The sequence below is a fragment of the Parus major genome, chromosome 7, assembly GCF_001522545.3.
Source record: "Parus major isolate Abel chromosome 7, Parus_major1.1, whole genome shotgun sequence".
NCBI classification, from domain to species: domain Eukaryota; kingdom Metazoa; phylum Chordata; class Aves; order Passeriformes; family Paridae; genus Parus; species Parus major.
The window spans coordinates 13,793,039-13,814,379 of record NC_031776.1 but is presented as its reverse complement, the minus strand read 5'-3'; the positions used below and the strand labels follow the sequence as shown (position 1 = coordinate 13,814,379).

Below are 21,341 nucleotides of genomic sequence, written 5' to 3'. Positions count from 1 at the left end.
GCTTTATGGACAGTTTCCACATATTTCTTCTCCTCTTCTTTGTGAGCAGTTGAGTGACACAGAAGGGGTGAGACTGACAGTCCACTGGTAGCTCATTATTATGTTAAAATAGATGAACTAATCATTTCCCAGATAGGGATGCTGTGATGAATCTGCCCTCATGTTTTGTAAACCACAAACTTTTTTCTTCATCATGTGTTCTTTGTTTAGAACATTTCCAGTTTATTTATTTATGAATACACACATTTTTGATACATTTTCAGTGCCTAAATATACTTTATATTTTTTTTTATATAGCTTAAAACAACAATCCAAGAGGCATTTTAATTTGTGCTCTGTTAAACTGGGATGGGAGTTTGATTGTTCCTGCTGGTTTTGTTTGTCATGGCTGGTTCCTTCTCCCACACTTTCCTTATTATCCCGTCCCTGGCCACTTTCGAGTAGTTCAGAAGACTTCCTCTGTGTAGTGCTGGCAGCAGTTTTGGGTGGCAGAGTGTGTTGTGCAATGGTACTGTTGTGCCAAAGGTACAGTTGCCTTGCTGGAGTTACAGGGCAAGGGATGATCCCAGGCTGGCCCCTGTAAACCAACCCTTGGTGCTGGAGTTTTCTGCACTCGAGGTGAAGAGAGGGGAGCCGTATCACAAACTCCTTAAGATTCTCCTTTGCCATGAGGCATTTTAATCAAGAGCCAAATGTAACTCTGTAGCTTTTTTAGAAATGTTTTTGTATTTCCCCTGGATTGCTTGAATTTGAGAGAGACCCAGGTGCTATAGAGCAGGCTGTACATCTGGATCAGTAGTTGTCAAGGAGGGTGGATATGTATCAGTATATCCCAGCATACTAGTTGGTATTTCCAGTCTTTACAGACCAAACTTTACGGTGTCATTTCACTACTGATTCAGTAGAGATTCCAGTTCATTATAATTTTTTATTGCATTTACATCATAGCGCAGACATGGAGAGCCGTAAGAACTTGCAGAAGACAAGAGTAAGGTGTGGTAGCAGATGACTACTCACAAAACATGTCTCTTCTGATTTGCTTTAAAATGTTAAAAACATCCTAGCAGCTTTGTAGCACATATAGCAAGGGGTGAGTGTGTAAAGGGGATGTCTCCTGTTCATACTGTACCAGTCACTTGCCGTGGATAGATGAGGCTGGTGTGAGTGTCTGCCCTGGGCTAGTCCCTGCCTGGTTGTATCGGTCCTGTAAGGCTCTCAAAGTCTGTGCATAATAACAAATGCTATAGAAAATCATCTGAAAGACTGATTTAAACTTTAGTACTGTGTCTCTGAAAAGATCAAGAATTGATCTGAGAAAATATATAGATGCAGTTTACAGTTGTAGTTTGGGCTCCACAACCCAAAGGAATAGATGGGATTCTGGGTACCTCCAGCAATTTCATTTCTTTAACTTTTATCTGTTGAGCTATTTCTTATGCTACCATTCTTTCTTACTTTCTTACTTACCCTTTCTACATCTGAGAAGGAAATATTGACTGAGAAGGAAATAAAAGGGCTGGTTTCTTGAGCAGTAATCAAGTTCATGTGCATGAAAACAGATGCCAGCCCATGCACTGGTGAATTGCTTTATATGACCTAGTGGGTATCTCTTCCCTAAGAGAGGCTAAGGCTTTCACCTGTAGTGTTTTTTTCCTCTTAAATTAAAATTCACCATATATAAAAAGAGAAAAGCAGGAAGCCAAAGTGTCTGGCAACAAAAGTAGGTAACTGTTCACCCTGAAGAAGGTAGCAGCTCCCCCCCAGCCTCAGCTGTGGTGACAAGCTGTTCATGGCATGCTCGTTCATCTGTATTAGTTGTATTGGGCAGTTAATAAGATCCAGTTCTCAGGGAAGTAATTTCCATTGTCTTTACTGGGAGTTGGGTGGGGATGTCTGTCTTGAGGTAGAAAAGTTGTTTGTCATCGCAGGATATTGTAGCTGCCATGATAACAGAACAGCAGCACAATTCTAAAGGCACTCCCTAAAAGCTGTGTGACATCACTGAAAGCTTGGTGGGCAGTTTGCCTCTACCGGTGTTCAAAGACTGTGCAGACACTTACTTATTTCTGTGTTAGTAAAATTTTAGCAAAATTAATACTAAAATACATTAGTTCTGCATGTCCAACTGTTTCAAAACAGTTTTCATAATGCATGCCAATCCATTAAGCTGTGAACTTGAATTATATGATGACATTTAAGTCGGGCAAAATTCTGCATTGAGCTTTCAAGAAGACAGCAGCAAACTCTCACCTAATGGTGAAGAGGAGAGGGTGGCAGGGATCTGGCTACTACAGAGCACTGTAATTGCTTCCCACCTCCAAGCTTTTATACTTCTGCTGACACCTAAAGGTGAGATAAGGTTGTTGCCCATGCTGGCCTCAGGCTGAGTAAAATGTTTCTGGTGCCATAAGGTAAATCTTGCACTTGGTGGGTGCTTCCTGTGTCCAGTCAGGACCAAAATACATGCAATGGTGTACTGCAGAGCTTGCTGAGATCTCCCTGCAAAGCTGCTTAGTGAGTGCAATGCTTGCACCAGAGGAAGTTACTCCTGGGAAGCACTTAGGGTTTTAGAGCCTCTTTAGGCTATTTTAATGCTTACCTAATGTGAGTAGAAAGGAACAAGCAGAAGGATCTTATCTCTCATGTGTAAAATGAGCACTGGGAATGTGCTTTGGCAGATTGCCCATTGATGTGTAAGAGATGTTCTGCATTTGGCAGCTAAACCAGCAGAGGACCCTCTCCTGCAGTGGCAGAGTCCTCCACATGGCCCTCTCTGCCCGTGAGATGCTGTCCCTTTGGGTGTAAGGGGTACCATAGGTTGTTAGGAAATCAGTGATCTTCAATATCTCCATGATCAGGAGAGGTGTCAAATCTGTACTTTTCAACACAAAAGCAGCTCTTCCACTGCCTGCATGTGAATTAATCAGTGATGCAGTTTTGTGAAAGGAAAACCCCAGTGGTGGCAATACCTGCAGAGGTTTTTTTCCACAGCACAGGAAGGAAAAATGTAAAAGATGGTTTCCCTTCCACTGTTGCTTGAAGTTTCACAAGTAGGGCTTTGGGTGAGAGAGATTTTGCTTGAATCAAACAAGTTTCTCTGTTTTGTTCAAAGTGGAACTTGAAAAGCAATTGTATTACCCACTTAATGTTACTTAATGTTGTAAAAGGAAAGTTTGTATTGGATGTGATTGGTCTTGAAAGGCTGTGATTTGTAAAGCAATTACGGTTGGCTTTTGGCTGTTTTAAACAGATCAGCTGTTACGCACAGCGAGTCAGCACTCTGACAGCAGTGGCTTTGCTGAGGACTCTACAGATTGTTCTCCATTCAATCAACTTCAGGTAAGGTTCTCATCCTGTGGCTGAAATACTCCTGATTAGTGTGAAACAGTAGGGGAGGGTAGGAGGGATGTTGATGTTTGGCTGCTACTGCGACTGTCAGTCTAGATCCTATAAAGTCATAATTTTCAGAGCTGGACCTGCTGAGTCCCTTATAGAACAGTGTTCAAATTTTAAGCCTTTTTGGCAGGTTAATCTGGGTATACTTGGGACTGGAATAAGCTCTAAGTTCAGTATGTCCTGTTTGCTGTTTCTGGTGTATCTTTCCTCACTGTCTGGTGGTCAGTTCCTCTCAGTAGTGGGTAGAGATTAGGGTTTTGAAAGATTATAGCTATTCTGCTGATCATTATTTTTTTTTCTGTCATTTTTGCCTTCCCACTCTCTTTGTTCTTCTCTCCCTGACCCTGCATATTTTTATTTCTTTTCTTGTTGTTTTTTGTTTTTTTTTTAATTAACAACTGTCAGAAAATGAAAACAATTTCACACTAGCTTTGCTGTGAAGATAGACTAATTTTAGTTGATCTTGCACTTCCATGCTCTTTCTTTTTTGAGTTTCTTTTGATCTTGGTCCCAGAAATTGCTGTGATGCTGACCAGAGACTTCACCTCTTAGGGAAAGCTTTTGTTCCAGCCTGGTGTTTAGGTGTCTGCTCAAATACACATGCTTGCACAGCAATGTATCTGATATTTTGGAGAGCTGTTTTCCTGGCTCTCCTAAAGTATTCACACAGTAATAGTCATAATTTGATTGAGCTGTCAGTCATTCAGAGAAAAATCTCGAGTCAGATCCTGTCCTCAAGGCCAGCTATTCCTGGGACCTAGACCACAGCCCAAAGGAATAGATGGGATTCTGGGTACCTCCAGCATTTTCACTTCTATAACTTTTATCTGCCGAGCTGTTTCTTTGCTACCGTATGTTTCTCCCTTGTGGCACACCAAGCATTTCAAAAGCTGTTGGGCAGTTACTAGGAAGAGTTTTTCCACCCTCTATATCCACCAGTGTTGCTTTTTCATTTTGGTACTGGAATTCTGGGCTTTCCAATTTAGTAGTTCTTCAACTGGGTATCAGAATAAAAGCCAAGACAGTGTTAGGCTTTGTCTGCCTTAAACATCAGCTTAATACTTTCCAAGAGCAAGAAAGGAAATAATAATGAATAAAGGGAAAAATGACTGTGAGTCCCTGCAAGAGCATAAGCATCTGACATACTTGTTTCAGCTCTCTGCAGAGCTGTGAATGCACTGAAGCTGACAGGCATGATAGAAGGTGACTCAGAGGAGAGGTGGTCACTCCTGGTCTTTATGTTGGTTGCAACCCAGTGAAGAGCCCACTAAAAGTATGTTGCAGCTAAGTACCCCTTCACTGGAATATTGCTGGAGTTTATCTATGTTGGCTGTAAATGGAAGAAATTTTTCTGTTTCCTGTTATGCTGTTTTGAAAAAGGTACACTGAGACTGCACGAGGTTTGTGCCATGGAGTTGCTAGGCTGTCCTCTGCCACCTTCACTCCTTTATTCAGACCAAGTGCTGAGCTGAATTCAGAAAATATGGGTGAATGATGCAGCTTGGGGAAATGAGAATTTGGCAGCTAGTGAAGAGAACCTGTGAAAAGGTGAAGGGGATACAGAGGAGTATATGTTGTTTCTTAAAAGTATGGTAATTTAGTGCCATCTACTGTTACATTATTGACTCTAGCACCTATAGCCTTCCTCTGAAATTCAGGAGAGAACTCAAAATTTGAACCATATTGTCTTTCATCTCTGACTTCCAAAATTAAGATTTCTAAGGGAGATTTTAACATTGAGATAGAGTATTCTGCAGGGGGGGTTTCATGTTACCAAAGAACCCAGAATTCTCCATAGAAGTGCTTATGCCTTACTCATAATTGAACAATGTGATGGAAGATTAGGATGCAGATAGACACACATGTAGCCCACATGATTTCACCTAGGCATTGTAATTTTTTGTTAATTTAGTACCTTTAACTTTAAAAGCATCTGAACCTGCACATTCTTTCACAATAATTTGTGGCTGTGCCAATGAGAGCAATGTTAGGTATGTATTTGTGAAGATGACATTCATGGCTGAAGTCTTCTAGATGGTTGGAGAAGGAACTATTGCCTGACAAACATCATAAGTAATTTCTTTAGAAGGAACTAATAATTAATATCTTAATGGCAGTGAGAGCTGCAGAAGGTAGAGATGGGAAAATTTCTAGTTCATATGTCAATTATGTCATGTGTAAACTTCCAGGAGTGTACTTTATACCACATTCTCTTAGGGAAATATCTTGTCCACTTGTAAATACAGCATTCACTCAGGCCAGCTTCCAGAATATGCAAAGAATAGATCCCTTCTTTTTTCCTTTCTCTTTTCTTGCCATTTGTTCCCTATTAAATTAGCAACTCCCTCATTTACATGCTCTGGTTTAAACTGTGATTTAGAATGAAAAGGGGAAGAAGTATCAGGAGAAAAGAAGGATGGGCTAATAGTACCAGATGTGGGCTTTGACTGGGATTAATATCCTAATGTGATATTCTCAGTCTTCAACAATTCTTTAATTCAGTAGGCTCAGTTTGTGGGCAGACTGGCTTTCCCATTCTTGGTGTTGTCCTGTTGTCCAGTTTCACTGCAGTCTGCAGTTTTCCTCACCTCTCTGTATATACTTCCTAATGCTACCCTTCATTTCAGTGTTATGAACCTTTATAAATGGGAAATGCTTTGGACCATGACCCAGCTATCTGTTATTGCTACCTAAAATACAAGCATTGTATTATTTTTGTTCTTACTCTTTTGCCACTTTTATTCTTACAATATTGAATTTATTTTCAAATCAAAGGAATGTATGAAGAATTTTCTCTTTAGAAAAGTAAAATCCTCCTTTCGGTGCTATACTACACTGTACTCCTAATATATCTGGTAACATGGTTTCTTTGTTCTCCTTCACTGTTTTTCTTACACACTAAGTGCATTATTCTTTCTGCTCCCCACCCCAAAACCCAGCAAAGGCGTTATTGGACTCTTGGCCTGACCCCTGAGAAGGCAGTAGTTGAATCTCCAGTACATTCACTCCTTTGCTGTCTCACATGCTTCCTAGGTTCAGGAGTCTTTGCAGGGCATGGGAAGCAGTGCTGACAGCTGTGACAGTGAAACAACTGTGACATCGCACAGTGAGGAACAGAAGACACCGATAGCCAAGGAACTGCCCTGTTTTGATAAGTTTGAGGAGGAGGAGGAGGAAGATGATGATGAGGAGGATTATGACGATGATGAAGAGGATATTATCTCTCAAGTAGAGAGACGCAAGGTAGCAGCATCTTCTGATAGCAGAAGGAGTGAAGACAGAAAAATTAGTGACCGTAGAACTGAACAGTATCAAGGACAAGAAGGCAAGTCATCTCATATATCAGAGACAGTCCAAGGAGAGGTCAGCTCTAAAGAGGAAGACACTTCCAGTGAGCAAAAAGAATCAGACCTGCTGGAGGAAGGCAGTGTGTTTGAGTTTCCTCAGTATCACACACACCATATCCTCAAGTCGATGCAGTCTCTGGAAGGCAGTGACTCCACCACATCACCTGTGGACAGAGTTCAGGTTGCCTTGCAAAGAGCTGAGATGAGGATCATGAGCTCATCTGACTCCAAGGCCAGGTGCACTCTGCTTAAGTCGAAAGATCTTCTGCGGAAGCAGAAACTCTGGTTTGGTGAATCAGGCTATCCTCTAAGGCGGTCCCAGTCTCTCCCAACTGCATTGCTGAATCCAGTGAAAGTGGTGTCCTCTGTGAATGTTCAGTTAACTCCAGGAAAAGAGACTCTCTGCAGTCCTCCTTCTTTCACCTACAAGTACACACGAGTGGAGGAGGACAAGAAAGCAGCATCTGAGAATGATGGAAGTGAGGATGAGGCAGCCTCCAGCCATCCTATGTGCAAATCCACACTGTTTATTGCGCCTTCATCCTCTAAGAAAGAGATGCCCCCGGCTGGGCCCAGCAGGCTGCCTGAGGAGCTCAGTCCCACCAGGGTACAGAGCTGCCCGCTGCACACGCCAGCAGCCATGTCCCAGTCCACGTGCTCCCTCCATTCCCTCCCCGCAGAGTGGCAGGACAGGCCGCTGTGCGAGCACATGAGGACGCTCAGCACCCACAGTGTCCCAAGCATCTCCGGCTCTTCCTTCAGTGCCATGCTTTCCCCCTTCAGCTGTCCCTTCTTTCCAAGGCATGGAGCTCCTCATCGTCCTCTTGCCATGAACCCACCCTCCACTGTGGAGATGCAGCTACGCAGGGTCCTACATGACATCAGAAACTCTCTGCAGAACCTCTCGCAGGTAAGAGGAAGCCTAGTTTTGCCCTTGGACAAAGGGGCTCCTTATTTTATCCTTACCAAACCAAGGTGATAACCTGAATATTCCTTTGTGTAGTTCAACAAATCAGGAAAAAAAGAGATATTTTGTTCAAGTCATATTTGCTACTGTTTTAGGAGCTTCTGTTTAAAGAGTTCAAAGGTGGGAGTTTTGTGTTAGATAAAAAAAAAGTTTTTCACCCAAAGGGTGGTTGGGAACTGAAACAGACTCCCCAGGGAAGTTCCAGCACCAATCACCATTCTGATTTTAAGAAGGAATAAGGAGGAGTAGATAAGTTGCTGATAGAACAAGGAACAGAGAAAGCTGGCAGAGGAAAAATAAGCCCATCCACTTGATGTGATTATTGGAGCAAAACTTCTCCCTGTGAATGAAGGTGCTTCAGATTTTCCATGGTATATCAACAGTCCTTTGAATTCTTTCAAAATTGTATTGGACAAGTCTTTTTCATGTTTGAGAAGGTAAACATTTATGCTGTTTCCACTGTTCTTTGTTGTGCTGTGTCTACACATGTAACAAACCCCTGGATTTTATCTGTTTGCTCCATATGTTGTTGCAACATGTAAATAGAAATTCTTCAGCTATCTTGTTTTCACGAGATATTATTAGCAAGCTGGGGTCTTCGGCTGTAGGCAACACTGTGAGATTTACAACCAAAATGAACAAAAATTCCTCAAACTAAGAACTGAAGAAAATCCCATAACGAAATTGACTATAATCATGATTTCAGAATGGGACACATTTTAATTTGCTCAGTTCTGGTTTTGGAATTGTTCTTTTTTATTATTAACTGAGACAATTGAGGTTACTAAGTTTACTAAGTTTTCAAGCATAAAATGTTTTGTGCAGAAAAAGTTAGTTTTTATTTCTACTCACTGTGTCAGACAGGACTAATTTGGCTTTTCACCAGCAGCACACTTGCATTGCTGAGCTTTGGAGCACATGTATCAGTTAAGAAGTGGTGCTGCCATTTTGTAAGGTTGCCTGTTTGTAGCACACTATTTCCATGGATTGCAGAAATCTCAATGCCAGAAAGTGTGTTTTAACAGGAGCTGCTTTTGGAGTGTCTGTGTATTCCAGAGAATGGCTTTCCCATTTCAAATTGTTTGCTTCTTCCCCCTAGTACCCAGTGATGAGGGGTCAGGATCTTTCAGCGGCCACTGGTTACACTACTCAGAGATCATCCATTCTACCTCTCTATGAAGTAAGTGACCCTGTTTATGGAGTGGTACTGAGTCAAAATTAAATGCAAAGAAACATCCTAAACATGCAAATTTTGGGCAGTTCCTTGACTTTGTTCTCAAGAGAGAGATTCCTGCAAATAATGTTAAAAAGGTATTAATCTAAATACACTTTCATGTGTTTGCTTGTATGATACAGATGAAAATGCTGATTTCTTGAGTCATTGTGACAACATGCAGCTTTCATCATATGCTGAAATTGCTGAGGTGCTCATCACTCAAAGGGCTTATCTGGGCTGATGTGGTTACAGGGTCCAAACTTACTTTAATTAGTTTTCCCATGTAATCAGTATTATATTTTTATTTCCCCAGAATACTTTCCAGGAGCTACAAGTGGTGAGGAGAAATCTAAATTTATTCAGAACCCAGATGATGGATTTGGAATTGACTATGTTGCGTCAACAGACCACAGTTTATCAGCACATGACAGAGGAGGAAAGGTAAAATGATCTTGTTAAAAAAAAAATAAAAAAAGATAAATACTCTGGTATATCAGAAAATGTGTTGCTGCCCTTGAAATAAGCAAGAAATCTATTAGTTTCAATTTGAACAGGGTTGGAGATGTGTTTTTGCCAAAATCTTATTTACTCCTTTATATGTCTTCATTCTAGACATTTTTACTCTGTTTCTTCCAATCCTTATTTCTCACTAATTAATTATTTTTTCTGCATCCTTTCTCCAAAGTGATTGCACAGCTGAAGATTTTAAGGGCTTTATCATACTTGAGCACAGGATATTGCAGGGGAAAAAGTCTTAAAGATTTGATTTTAGATCACTTGCATCTTTGTAGATGTGAATAAAGAAGGAGCACTGCAACATTCAGATGCTTTTCCAGCTTTCAGTGGCTACTCAGCAGGCTACTCATATTCTGGCTTCGTGTAGTTGTGCTCACCAGGAGTTGCAATAGCAGAAGATCTGGAACAATTTTTAAAACTGATTATATATTTAGTTTAGTTGAATCAGCTCTTGGCCTATCACTTTAAAAGTAAACATGTTTGAAATCAGTTGGCTGCCTTGGGCAGTGGTTTCCTGGCCAAAATGTAGCTGTGAGTGCTGGGGAATCTATAACCACACAGGAGAAGTAACATGCAATTACTGCATTATTCTGTGGTGCTTCTTCTCATCAGTTTTCAATTGCATTTAATTACATATATGTAGAAATACTTATTTCTTCTGCATTTAAAGCTAAAATTTTTGGAAAATATTCTGTGGTACACTATGTAGTTTTGATTTTTCTGTGGACTGATACATATTTTCTCTAAATGGAAAAAGACTCTGTGCCATATAGGCATTCAGCTAACTTTTCTGTGTTCTGCTTTGAATTCCCTTGTATGAAATCCTTTACTTGTGGCACTGTCCTGCTCAGTCACCTCTTTGCAGCTGAGTGCACTGAATGCTTTTGTTATTTTTGTGATGGCCTTGCCATAGATTCGAGGCTGATCAGCTGCAGAGCCTGAGGAAGTCTGTCCGCATGGAGCTACAGGAGTTGGAGATGCAGTTGGAAGAACGCCTGCTTGCCTTGGAAGACCAGCTCAGAAGTCTGCACATGTCTTCGCCTTACAGACCTCAGACACACATAGTAAGTATTAGTTTTGCAACAACATTATGTCTTTTCTCAATGTAATGTTCATCACAGAATCATAGAACAGTTTGGGTTGGAAAGGACCTTTAAAGATCATGTAGTCCAACCCTCCTGCAATGAGCAGGGGCAAATAATAACTCCTAACTGTTAAAACTCAGTGTATAATCAGGGGTCATATTTTCTCATTTTCAGTTAATATTTTGTCTTGGGGAGAAAGTGTGTGACTTTCTTGATATTAATACATATCAATACATACCTTGTGGGGTTTTAGGGCTGATAAAGGCAGACCTCTTCTGTCAGTGCTTTCTTCTTTTTCCTTTTCATGACCCTGAGTTTTCACAGTTTTGGTAGCAAGGGCTCATGTCTAAAATCCTTGGAGGACAGTGATGGGCTTTCTGGAGTTCTCCTATACTGATTTTCTTGAGACACATGGGCAGAGAGATGAGACATTCACAGCATTTCTTTCCCAAGAAACAGAGTGTGCTTTCTCTCTAGCTTTGTCAATCCATGGGGAAAAATCCCAAAACAGCTCTTCCCCCACCCAAAAACAACCAAAAAAAAAACACAAAAAAAACCAACCCCAGGGAAAATCACATTTTTTGTGAGTTTTTTCCTCCATTGCCTTTTGTAGCTCCTTCAGATGAACACATCTCCCTGACAAACAATGGGAGAAGCTCTTGCTCCCACAAACACTCTCCAAAAGCACAAGAAGGGGATAAAAGGCATTTGTCTGTATTTATTGGTGGCATGGCAATATACTTTCTCTTGTTTTCCACTCAGTGGATGACCGTTTCTCTCTTTTTCTACTGCAATTCTGTCATCAGGCAAACAAAAGAAGTGCAGACAAAAATAATCATATGTTTTTCTTGGGTTTCATTTCTCTTTCTTAGCCAGCCTTCGTCTGTAAGAAGAAGCAGCACAGGCCACATCTTCAGTATTTTGTCATGGAGAAAAGTTGAAACCTAAGAACAGGAAAATATGGTATTACTGTGATCTCAAGCAAAACTTGCATTCTTTGAACCATATAAATATCTTTTTATTTGTAAATCCTTTTATAGAAAAGGGCCAGCTTTAAAAATGACTGAAATAAACTTTCTCCAACCAGCTCCGCTTCCTGTTTCCAACTTTCTGGTTTCACAGAAAGTCATCTGAGATGCAGCATGTTTATATGCTAGCTTCTGAGAGCTCTAAAAAAATCCTCAGTGCATTAATTTGACTTAATTTTTCAGGGTATGTATGGAAGCAGGAGTGCTGATAATCTGTCGTGTCCTTCTCCATTGAACGTCATTGAACCAGTAAGTAATTGTTGTGTACTCTGTGTTTTACTGATGAAAAGAACCAGGAAGGCTGTACTTTAAAATGGGTTGCAGGAGATTAATTTGAGACATAATTTTAGAAATACTTTACTCCCTTAAATAGCTTTGTTGAAAACAGCTGCAATTTTCCTTAAGCAGATTTAGCTGTAGGTGTAAGTGGCTGTAGAGTCTTGTTAGGTTTTAAGAGGAAGTAGAAGTGAGATGTTTTTTCATTTAGTTGATACAAATGGTGCTACAACCACATGAATTTTCTAGGGAAAATTATTTTTTATATTTCTGTGCATTTTCTGCTACTGAAAATAAGTATTTCAAAAACTGCAGAAAGGAAAGAACAAAGGAAAAGCAAGCCCTTACGTGTGTGTCTGTCAATGGCTCTGGCAAGATGTATCCATATTGCAAAAGTCAGTGGCTTGGGGAAGAGCCACAATTTTTATTTATGTTGGCTTTCAAAAGGCACATTCCTTTTCATGATCCTCTTTGTTGCAGTCATAAAAGCAAAGGATATATTTATTTTTTAGCTGTATTTGTTACATGGACGGAATGAGTAAGTAATTAAATAAATAGCAAGACAACATAGTTATGTCTGTATGTGACTTTCTTGCATGCTTATTTGGGACCATTTCTTTTCTGAATCCTTAGGTCTCTGAGCTTATTCGAGAGCAGTCATTTCTGAAGTCTGAACTGGGTTTAGGACTGGGAGAGCTTGGACTGGAAACTCTCCCAGCAGAGGGTACAGAGTCAGTATTCTCCCACGGAAACTCGGACTCCTCTTCAGTGTGCTCTGGTCACACAGGTAGAAAAGCTAAGAGTCAAAGCAAGAAGTTGTACCGAGCCTCTGTTGCCTTAACACCAACTCCCCCGGTGAGAGCAGGCACTGGACAGCCAGTGGAAAGCTCTGAGGAGCTTGCAGACTCCAAGGAAGAGGTGGAGCACAAACTTGAAAAAGTCCCTCTCATGCCTTCAGTCGATGAAATCCACAAGGCGGTGGAGCAGGAGGAGCTGCAACAAGTCATACGGGAGGTGAGGAAGGAGGGGCTGAGATCTGGGGTGTTTGAACTGAAAACTACTGAAACCTAAAGACAAGGCTGGCTGTAACTCCTGCCCAATGAGGTTTTTATTTCCCTCTCCAGCCAAGTGTCCTATTCCTGTGCTGTGTCTGAAAGCTCAGAACATGTCACTAGGTGCTGGAGCCACAGTTGTGTTTATGTGCAAAGCAGTGGACTTTTTTTCAGTGGTGGTGGTGGTTAGCATGTAAATTAATAGCTAAGTATGGCTGAGAAAGAACTTGCTGTCTCTACTACTTGGTTAAGCAGCAGTACTTCAGATTCCCAAGTGAAAATTTCTGTCACGTTTGCTTGCTAAAATGCCGAACTGGAGTTCATTTGAGTGGTGAAGTAATGTTTCTGAAACAATGCTATAGTAAATGTTAAGCATACTTTTCCAGTCCCACTACCCTAACCACTAAGGTCTATAGGAATGTAAGTGAAACAAGCTGAAGGCAGGTGGGAAGTTATTTCAGAGTTTAAGAGTGATCTTGGGCCAATCCTATTGGACTAGTTTTATTGGCAGTCAATGAAAGAGAGGTTATTTTTCCTGTGGGCCAGGTTAAGAAGCACAACTAAAACTATGTGTTTTGTTAGTGGCATGACAGAAAAACTCTCTGGCAAGTAATATAAATGGGGAAAGGAAGCCAAAGAAACTACTTGTTCTGAAAAGAAGTGCCTGTGAAAAAGTGGAGCAAACTTTGCTCTGAATACAGAAATGGAAATCAAGAACTTGTGGATTTTATTCCCCCCTCTTCACAAGAGAGGAACCACTTAGCCTTCAGCTTGTCCCTTGAAGCTTTTGTATGGCTCTGCCATAGACCACTGAAGACTAGGTAAGATGTCTTGCTTACAAATGTACAACAGGCAAGGCTGTAATGCCATGGTACCTTCCAGGTCTGCTTGTGTTGAGGCTGTGGATAACTGAAACCAGCTTTGCCTTAGCTTTGCCTTGAAATGGATGAGATGCAGACTGCTCATCAGAAGACTTGCACATGAGCTATTTAGCACACCTTGCACCATGCTTCTGATTCTGCAGCAAAGCCAGGGTGTGGCCTTTGTATCCAGGCTGTCTGTAAATATCTATGTGTCAGGGCAGTGGTGTCATGGTGGATGGTTGCTAAAGGAGAAACTGAGATAAGAAGGAAAACTGTGATTCAAAAGTACTGCAAAAGCAGCAGAGACCAAAAAAAGTGAGTTGAAGTCAACAGACAGAATTATTTCAGTCAATATTTTTTCTGAGGTTAGCCTCTGTGAAAGTTCCTCTCAGCTTCATTAGTTAATATCAAATAAAGATGTGTACTCTGCACAGAGATTGTTATTTGGGTTGTGTGGCACATTGTAATGCTGAAAGAATCCACACTGAACTGAGAGGCTACTATTCAAAGATGAGTAGTCAGCAAACAAACTGAGCTTGACTCACTTTGTGAATATTTGAGCACACAGAGAGATTGTCCCTCAGTTTAACTTCATTGGCAGTGGGTTCTGGATCAACTCAAGAGTCTCAGCATGAGGAGTTTTGCAGGTCAGAGTAGAAATGCATTGGCTCGAAGCACCTGGTAGATTTTGCAGAGCCAGAACATACTATTAAACACGTATCAGGAAGATCTTTATTATTTCATAGAAGTTAAAACAGAGCATAAATTGAAATAATGCCTTGCTTAAATAGCCCTGTTGTTAGCTAAAGAATTCCAGTTTCATTGTCAAAAGAAAGAAATCTGGTAGGATGCATTCTTGATGTACGCACTCACAAATATTAAACCCTTGCTTACTCTTCCCATTCTCTGTAGCTGCTGTGTGAGAGGTCTGTAGTGACCCTGTGCTGGGGAGAGAGAAGCCAGGCAGTGGGTGGGATATGCCTGGGTGGGCTGTAATGCATGTGAACTTTGACCTGTAACTATTTGTTCCATGAAAAAAAACCATGGTGTTAACTTCTGGCATTAATGGACTAACTCCCACAGAAAAAACCTTCAGCAGCCTGAAGTGTTAAAATAGCAAACAGTAGCTCTCTTGATGAAATACAGCCTGGCCTCCACAGGATTATCTCATGGAGTGCTTACTGCTTGACTTGTGCAAGTCACGGTGTCACTAGGAGGGCCACCAAGGCCTCTCACTCTGCTCTTCTGCAGTTTAAAAGATGTGCTAGTTTAAAGATCTTTCTGCTTAAGAGCAATGGAAGTTCTGATTTTGCTAACAGTTCTTCATTATAAATGACATTTAATGAAGTTACGCTTTAAGGAAATGCGTGATTTTCCTGTCAACATCTGCTTTAAGAGGCTGTAATGATTCTTAATGGGACAGAGATGGTCTGGCAGAGAATCATCCCTTTTCCATTTTCCATTCAAATCCATGTTAGCTCAACATCCCTCAAAATGTCTGTAGCTTCTTCACATCTGCAGGTGTTCGGTTCCTTGTTTTACTATCTCGAGCATAGAATCTCACCAGCTGCTGCCATGAAGAAGTGGCACGGGAAGAAAACAGAATAGGAAACAATTCTTTTAGTGTTACAGAAAATGTACTTCAAGATCAGAGGTATAAGCACTGTGAAAAGCCTCGTTCCCATTTTCCATTAGTAGGTGAAGAACACCACTTTCCATATTTGCCACTGTGGCACACTTCACTCTCAATCAGTTCTTTATTTAGCAGCAACATAATATTGCAGTAATGGCAATTCTTTTCTAGGGAGACAGGTCACTGGTTTACTGTTGTAAAACTATCTGTTAGTGTTTTTTCTCTGTTTTCAATGCCATATTGAGTATTGGTGTTGTATCAGCGTAGTAAATGTAGCATAAATGAGTGGTTCTCTCGTTTTTCAAATGATCAATTTTTCATTCACTTGCTAAAAATAATTGATGGAGCATTCATTGACTGCTTTTCTGTCTTTTGTACAGAGAAAGCCTTGGCAGTGGGCTGTGCCCTCTGCAGAGCAAATAGAAGGTGCACCTTGCCCCTAATAATTTATAATGAAAAAGGCAAATATTGGCCATTGGTCACGACACACACGTGGTACTGAGTCACTGCAGGAGTCAGTGCTGCGCTCACCACACATTAGTAGTGACCTTGCTGAGTCTGGAGGGGGGAGGAAGCAGAGGCTGTGAAAAGAGTGGAGGGTGGCCTTGTTGTCCTCCAGACAGGAAGGTGAGAAGCAGAGGGCTCAAATAATCAAGGTCAAGCCAGAAGCTGTTGGAAGAGCTGAGAATAGAACAGGAGCTGCTTTGCTTCCAATCTCTACTTTGTTACAAGCCTGTCTGTCATACTAGATCATTTACTTGCTAATTTGGGAAGCTTTTATGAGCTTTTTTTTTGGAAAGAGAGGTTTATTTTTGTCTATGTGTTGAGAGAAAGGTACAGAATGACTGTTTTGTAACGTACTCACAGACCCACCCCATGAGATACTGAAGAAGAAATGTGGAGAGAGCACTGGGGGCTCTCTTATGCCTGCTGGACAGTTGGAGTGCTGTGCAGGTTTCCCTGTGCCTACATCTCTAAATCCCAAAGCCCTTACTATGCTGACAGTGGTTCTAAAGCTTTGTACATCAGTGTGTGCAAAATCAGCATAGACATCCTCTGGGCTTTCAGCTGTTGGTGAAACAGGCCCTATTACACAATTTTTTTTTGTCTATTAATCAGCAAACAACCCCAACTGGAAACCTGTTTCCCAATAATATTAGAGTCTCTGAATTTCTGCTTGATGCAAAGTAGTAATGAAGTGAGGAACTTTGCCACTAATGGTTTAGGGATTGAATTGCCTGCCAAAGAGAGCAAGGGATAAATAACCTGTTGCTAATGCTGCTGCCACCCTTCTGACGTTGTTGCTTAATCCTTTTGACGCACCAGGAAAAGGGGCGACTAGCATGAAAAAGAAAAATGTATTGCTTAACTGGGATGCTGACTGCTTCTGTGTGTGACCCTGGACCAGACTCTGACTCTTACTCCCTGCACACTCTCACAGTTGTTGTCCTCTGTCCTTGGAACTTATCTGACTTGTCCCTCCTGAAGACCATCCCAAAAAATAAGTTGGTGCCAAAGATTCCTTGTACTTGCAAGAAGTCCATATTGTTTTTCTTTGTCGTGTCCTGCTACTTTCCAGCATAATATGCTTTTGTTGAACTGTGTTTTGCCTCCTTTCCTCCTTTGTTTTCTTTACTGTAGCCATCAGTGCTCTGCTCTTTTTTTGTTGTAGCCTCAGCTACATTCACATGCTTGCTACTACAAACTCCTAGATGTGTTTTATATAAAACTGAATGGTAAATGTTTTGTCACAATCCTGTGAAAAATAGCCTTCACTGCAATACCTTAAACCCCAGTGGCCCATTGATGATGTGAGCAACTATTGAAATTCTGTCTTTCCTGCTGAAAGTATGCAATTAGGATTTGTCTCCTTTTGAATTATTTGAAAACAAGAGCTCATGTTCATGGACCTGTTCTACTGTGTAATCTGTTTGTGAAGGAGATCAGTCCTGCTTCCCTTTTAATGAGAATAACAACTTGTCAAAAAGTAGTGCATTTGGGATAGTTTTGATGTATATATCCTGAAATTTTTATTTTTTTTCAGAACTTTACATAGTTGAAATGTATTCTTTTCTTAGCATAAAACCAGATATCCTAACTGTAAAACATACATACATACATATATATATATACACACTACACTATCTGGAAATACAGAATTAGTTTGGTTTTCATTTATACAATTTGCAAGACCTTCAAAATTACTTACAGTTATTTTTCCATTCTTCTAATGTTTTTCCTTTCAGAGTTTTGAAAGTTGACTTTTTGGTGGTGCATGTTGGTAGTGTCAAACATATCTGCAATATTATTTAGTTTTATCCATTAGTTATATAAATTACTGACCTTAAAACTTTGGCTAATCCCTTTCAGATCAAGGAATCTATTGTTGGTGAAATAAGAAGAGAAATAGTAAGTGGATTGTTAGCAGCTGTATCACCCCAAAGCAGATCTGCAACTGCAAAACAAGATACACAGCCATGAAACTGGTACTACAGGTAATCTTTGGGGATCTGCAAGAACCAGATTTTATTTTAATTTTAATTGTGTTAAATATCATTGCTAACTTAAACCTTGCTTTGTTTGAATTTTCCCCTTGAAATAAGTGATCAAAATTGAAGTTAATTAAATACAGAAAATACTGATAACCCTGGATAGATTTGGAAAATCAGCTGGTTTGTAGTTTGGTCCATTCTATTTTCAGCTTTCATAGAATGGTCCTTGATTTTTAGTTCCACTGTGCTCTGTGATGATTTTTTTTTATGTAAATGCATCATGCAAGAGGATTTCTGCAGTTGCCTGCCTTAGATATGAATAGTATCAAAATACATAGTTAAACATAAGAAACAAGACTTCCAAAAATCTAATTTAGGTCTTCATCTTCTTCTTTTTTTTTCTCTAAGGTTGGATGTAGTTGGAAGTGCTGTGGGATTCTGCCTTGGACAGCACCCACTGGTGAAAGTGTCAAGTTGGTTTTGCTTCAGGAAGTGTTAAAGCTGCTGAGATGGGCTACTGTGTTTGGAGCTTGGTTCTTCAATGTGGACCTTTCCTTGAGTTCATCTGGGAGGACTTAGACACTTTAACATTACTTTCCTTAAAGCATCAGCAACATTGTGTCACTCTGAAAGGTTCTGTATTTATTTGTATGTCCCTGTTGTAAATTTTTATGTAGCTAATTTCTTTGTCTAATGATGCATCATGAAACTTGAAGATTTCCAGACGTAACCAATTTATAAATAACACGTACACATTCAGCCTAGCTTTTTTTTTAAAAAATAGAAAAAACCCCACAACAACCCCTCCCAAAACACTGACCTCTATGAGGTATTTATTGTGCAATAACTGATCCACTTTAAGAGCTTGAAATAACCAATAATGGTTTCCACTGCTGTTACTTAGTGCCACTTCAAAAGAAGGAAACAATCCTGTTATACAAATTGCTGTTAATTCTTGGGGCGGTTACTATTAGCAGAGTGGTAGAATGACATGAGGTTACTCTCAAAACTACTTAAAGTTCTGACACTGAAAGCCTTATCTTTGTGTAGAAGACAACTTTTAATTAATTTTATTTGCTTCCTTACTGTTTGCTCATCCCTTTATAGGAAAGTGCCTTATTTAAGCACTGGGGTGGGTTTTTTTTTGGTGTTGACTACTTGCAGTCACACTGAGAAGTTCTGCTTCATATTAACCAAAATGCAATAGAAATACTATCTTCTGAAAGCAATTAGGATTTGCAACTTGGAATGCATTAATGACCTTGCTTATATTATGGGGAAAATGGAAAAAAAATCTTTTCCTTCTCCATCCCTCACAGAGTGTATTTTCAGTCAGCCTGGTGAATATCTGATTGTTCCAATGGAGAAAATTGGAAGTCATTGGAGTTTTTATGTGGTCAAATAGACATTTAGTGGATAGGTAATATCCCTTTTGGCTGCGCTTGAGCTCCCTTTACTCCTTTGCCTTTTCCATCTACTAAAACTCTTCACACTATGTCAAGGTCTTTAATCAAAAATAGTTTCAAATATTACAATATTATATGAAAAAGTTTATAAAATTTTAAATTGTGTTAGGAAGACACACAAGGGCTGATTTCTTTAGAAAAGTGTATATTAAACCAATAAAATATTTATTTTGCCTATAATTTGTGTCAGTATTTTGCATTGTACATGGTTTGCTCTTAAGCAAAATAAAAGATTTGATCAAACAGTGCACAGAATGGGGAACAGTCGGAAAGCCCCAGACTTGGCTTTCCAAAAAGCTTTCAGATATTCAGGGACCCTGTTGGGGGTTTAGGTTTTGGCACTTAAACCACTCTCTTAAAGTTCTTGGCTTCTGTTGCTGGTCCAAGAAGTCGGTTGGTCTTGACCTCTCATCAGAGTTTGTCCCTGTAAGTAGAGGCAGGGCTTTCTTGAAAACCTTATTCTGCACATTGAAAAGCTGAAGTACAAACTCTGGCAGCACTGACATGTGGCGATCTGTACAAGGTGGTAAGTTGCAGTAGATTTCTGCCTTGCTTCACAGCTTGTGTGAGCACACAGCTCCATTCCAGAGCACCACAGGAGATCAGCCAGCCAATTTCTGCAATGCTGTCTGGAGACAGATCTCAAAGTAGTCCTGCCACTTCCAAAGGAACTGATGTGCTCTTGAAGCTCTTTCAGGTGCTTTGCTGGCCATGACCTCCATAGAGGGAAGGCTGCCCTTATCTCCTGATTTCTCTAAAATTGTGGTGTGCAGGCCCTTGGCAGCCTGCCATTAGTAGTCAAGTGATGCCCAAGATGCTCCCTGCTGAGCTTTTCCACAGGTCTGGTTTGCTCTGACTGCTGTGTCCTTTACAGTGACCACGTAGCTGATGCAGCCCAGCCCCTGAGAACTGCTCTGCTGGGTGTGGAGGGGCAGAGTTTGCACTGCCCTTCTCTTTGGTGTCCTGCTGGGCAAATAGCTTACACTGGAAACACTGCATGGGTCAGAACATTGGCATTGCTATACCACAGATAAGTCTGCTTCAATGAAACTGGACACAAGGAGATACTGATTAGGGGAGAGGGAATTAGAGCCCAGTTTGGAAACTGAAGTAATTCATACCTAACAATGTAAAGCAAAACCTAAACTACTGGAAAAAAAAATTCTTTTGGAGGATTTTTTCAACAGGAAACAATGCCAAAACTGTGAAACCTGGATGATGTCATAAAACAGAATTGCTGGTGGTTCGATGGCTTCAGCCAATGCAACACTTCTGTCTGAATTAACATGATAATGTAAAAAATGATGCATTATTTGATTTTCAGAAAAATCAAGAAGCTCATTAACTTGACATAAAACAAATTTGATTTTTCATATGTGATTTTAGATGTGATGGTAGTCTTTCATATTCACGCCATAGAATAGAAATGCACAATATTGTTATGAGAGTTCTAACAATAGAAGGCAAGGCAATTAAAAAGCAAAAGGAAAATCACTTGAAAACTCCTTATAGCTTATATATTTTGTAATTCTGCATGAATGCTTGCTGATTGATGGTTAATACATACAGGAATATATTTTTATTTTTTGGTCAGGGTAAGAGGAGAAATTCTGGACAATAGCTGAGTAATGAAATGGTAGCAATGAGAGAGCAGTTACGATGAAGAGCCAGATTTGCAACAATGAGTGAGTAGTGTTTCTCCTTGCTGTGCAATCTGTAAATTGAGGTAGCCCTTAACTCCTGGCTTGTCCCTACAAATGGAGCATCCCCATTCCTGCTGCTCCCAACACCTAGATAGGAAATAGCAAACAATTGTGCCCCAGCCACCTTGGCCAGGTGACCAAAACCCAGATCCTGTCCTCCAGGTGTGCCTCCAGGTGTGTCTCAATCCCTCGCTTGCAAATGCTGCAGGCAGGACCTTGAGGATTGCTGTGATATCTTTTGGTCTAGCATGTTCTCAGAGGGGGAGGAAGAGGCAAGAAAGAAGGGACATCTGAAGAGTCT

The 21,341-nt window shown here is 40.5% G+C and overlaps 1 protein-coding gene across 3 annotated transcripts in view; it reads left to right on the top strand.

Annotated features, from left to right (window-relative positions):
* ITPRID2 (ITPR interacting domain containing 2) overlaps positions 1 to 19,517 on the top strand; it is a 39,010-nt gene extending 19,493 nt beyond the window's left edge. For 2 of the 3 annotated variants that reach the window (XM_015635019.2, XM_033515961.1), the window contains 9 exons: positions 3,251 to 3,339; positions 6,430 to 7,653; positions 8,810 to 8,890; positions 9,240 to 9,367; positions 10,356 to 10,506; positions 11,739 to 11,804; positions 12,465 to 12,845; positions 17,750 to 17,874; positions 18,280 to 19,517. In XM_015635019.2, coding sequence (XP_015490505.1) covers positions 3,251 to 3,339; positions 6,430 to 7,653; positions 8,810 to 8,890; positions 9,240 to 9,367; positions 10,356 to 10,506; positions 11,739 to 11,804; positions 12,465 to 12,845; positions 17,750 to 17,860 — 2,231 coding nt within the window. In that variant the 3' untranslated portion in view covers positions 17,861 to 17,874; positions 18,280 to 19,517. The other variant, XM_033515962.1, reaches the window with a different exon arrangement.
* The last annotated feature ends 1,824 nt before the right edge of the window (positions 19,518 to 21,341 follow it).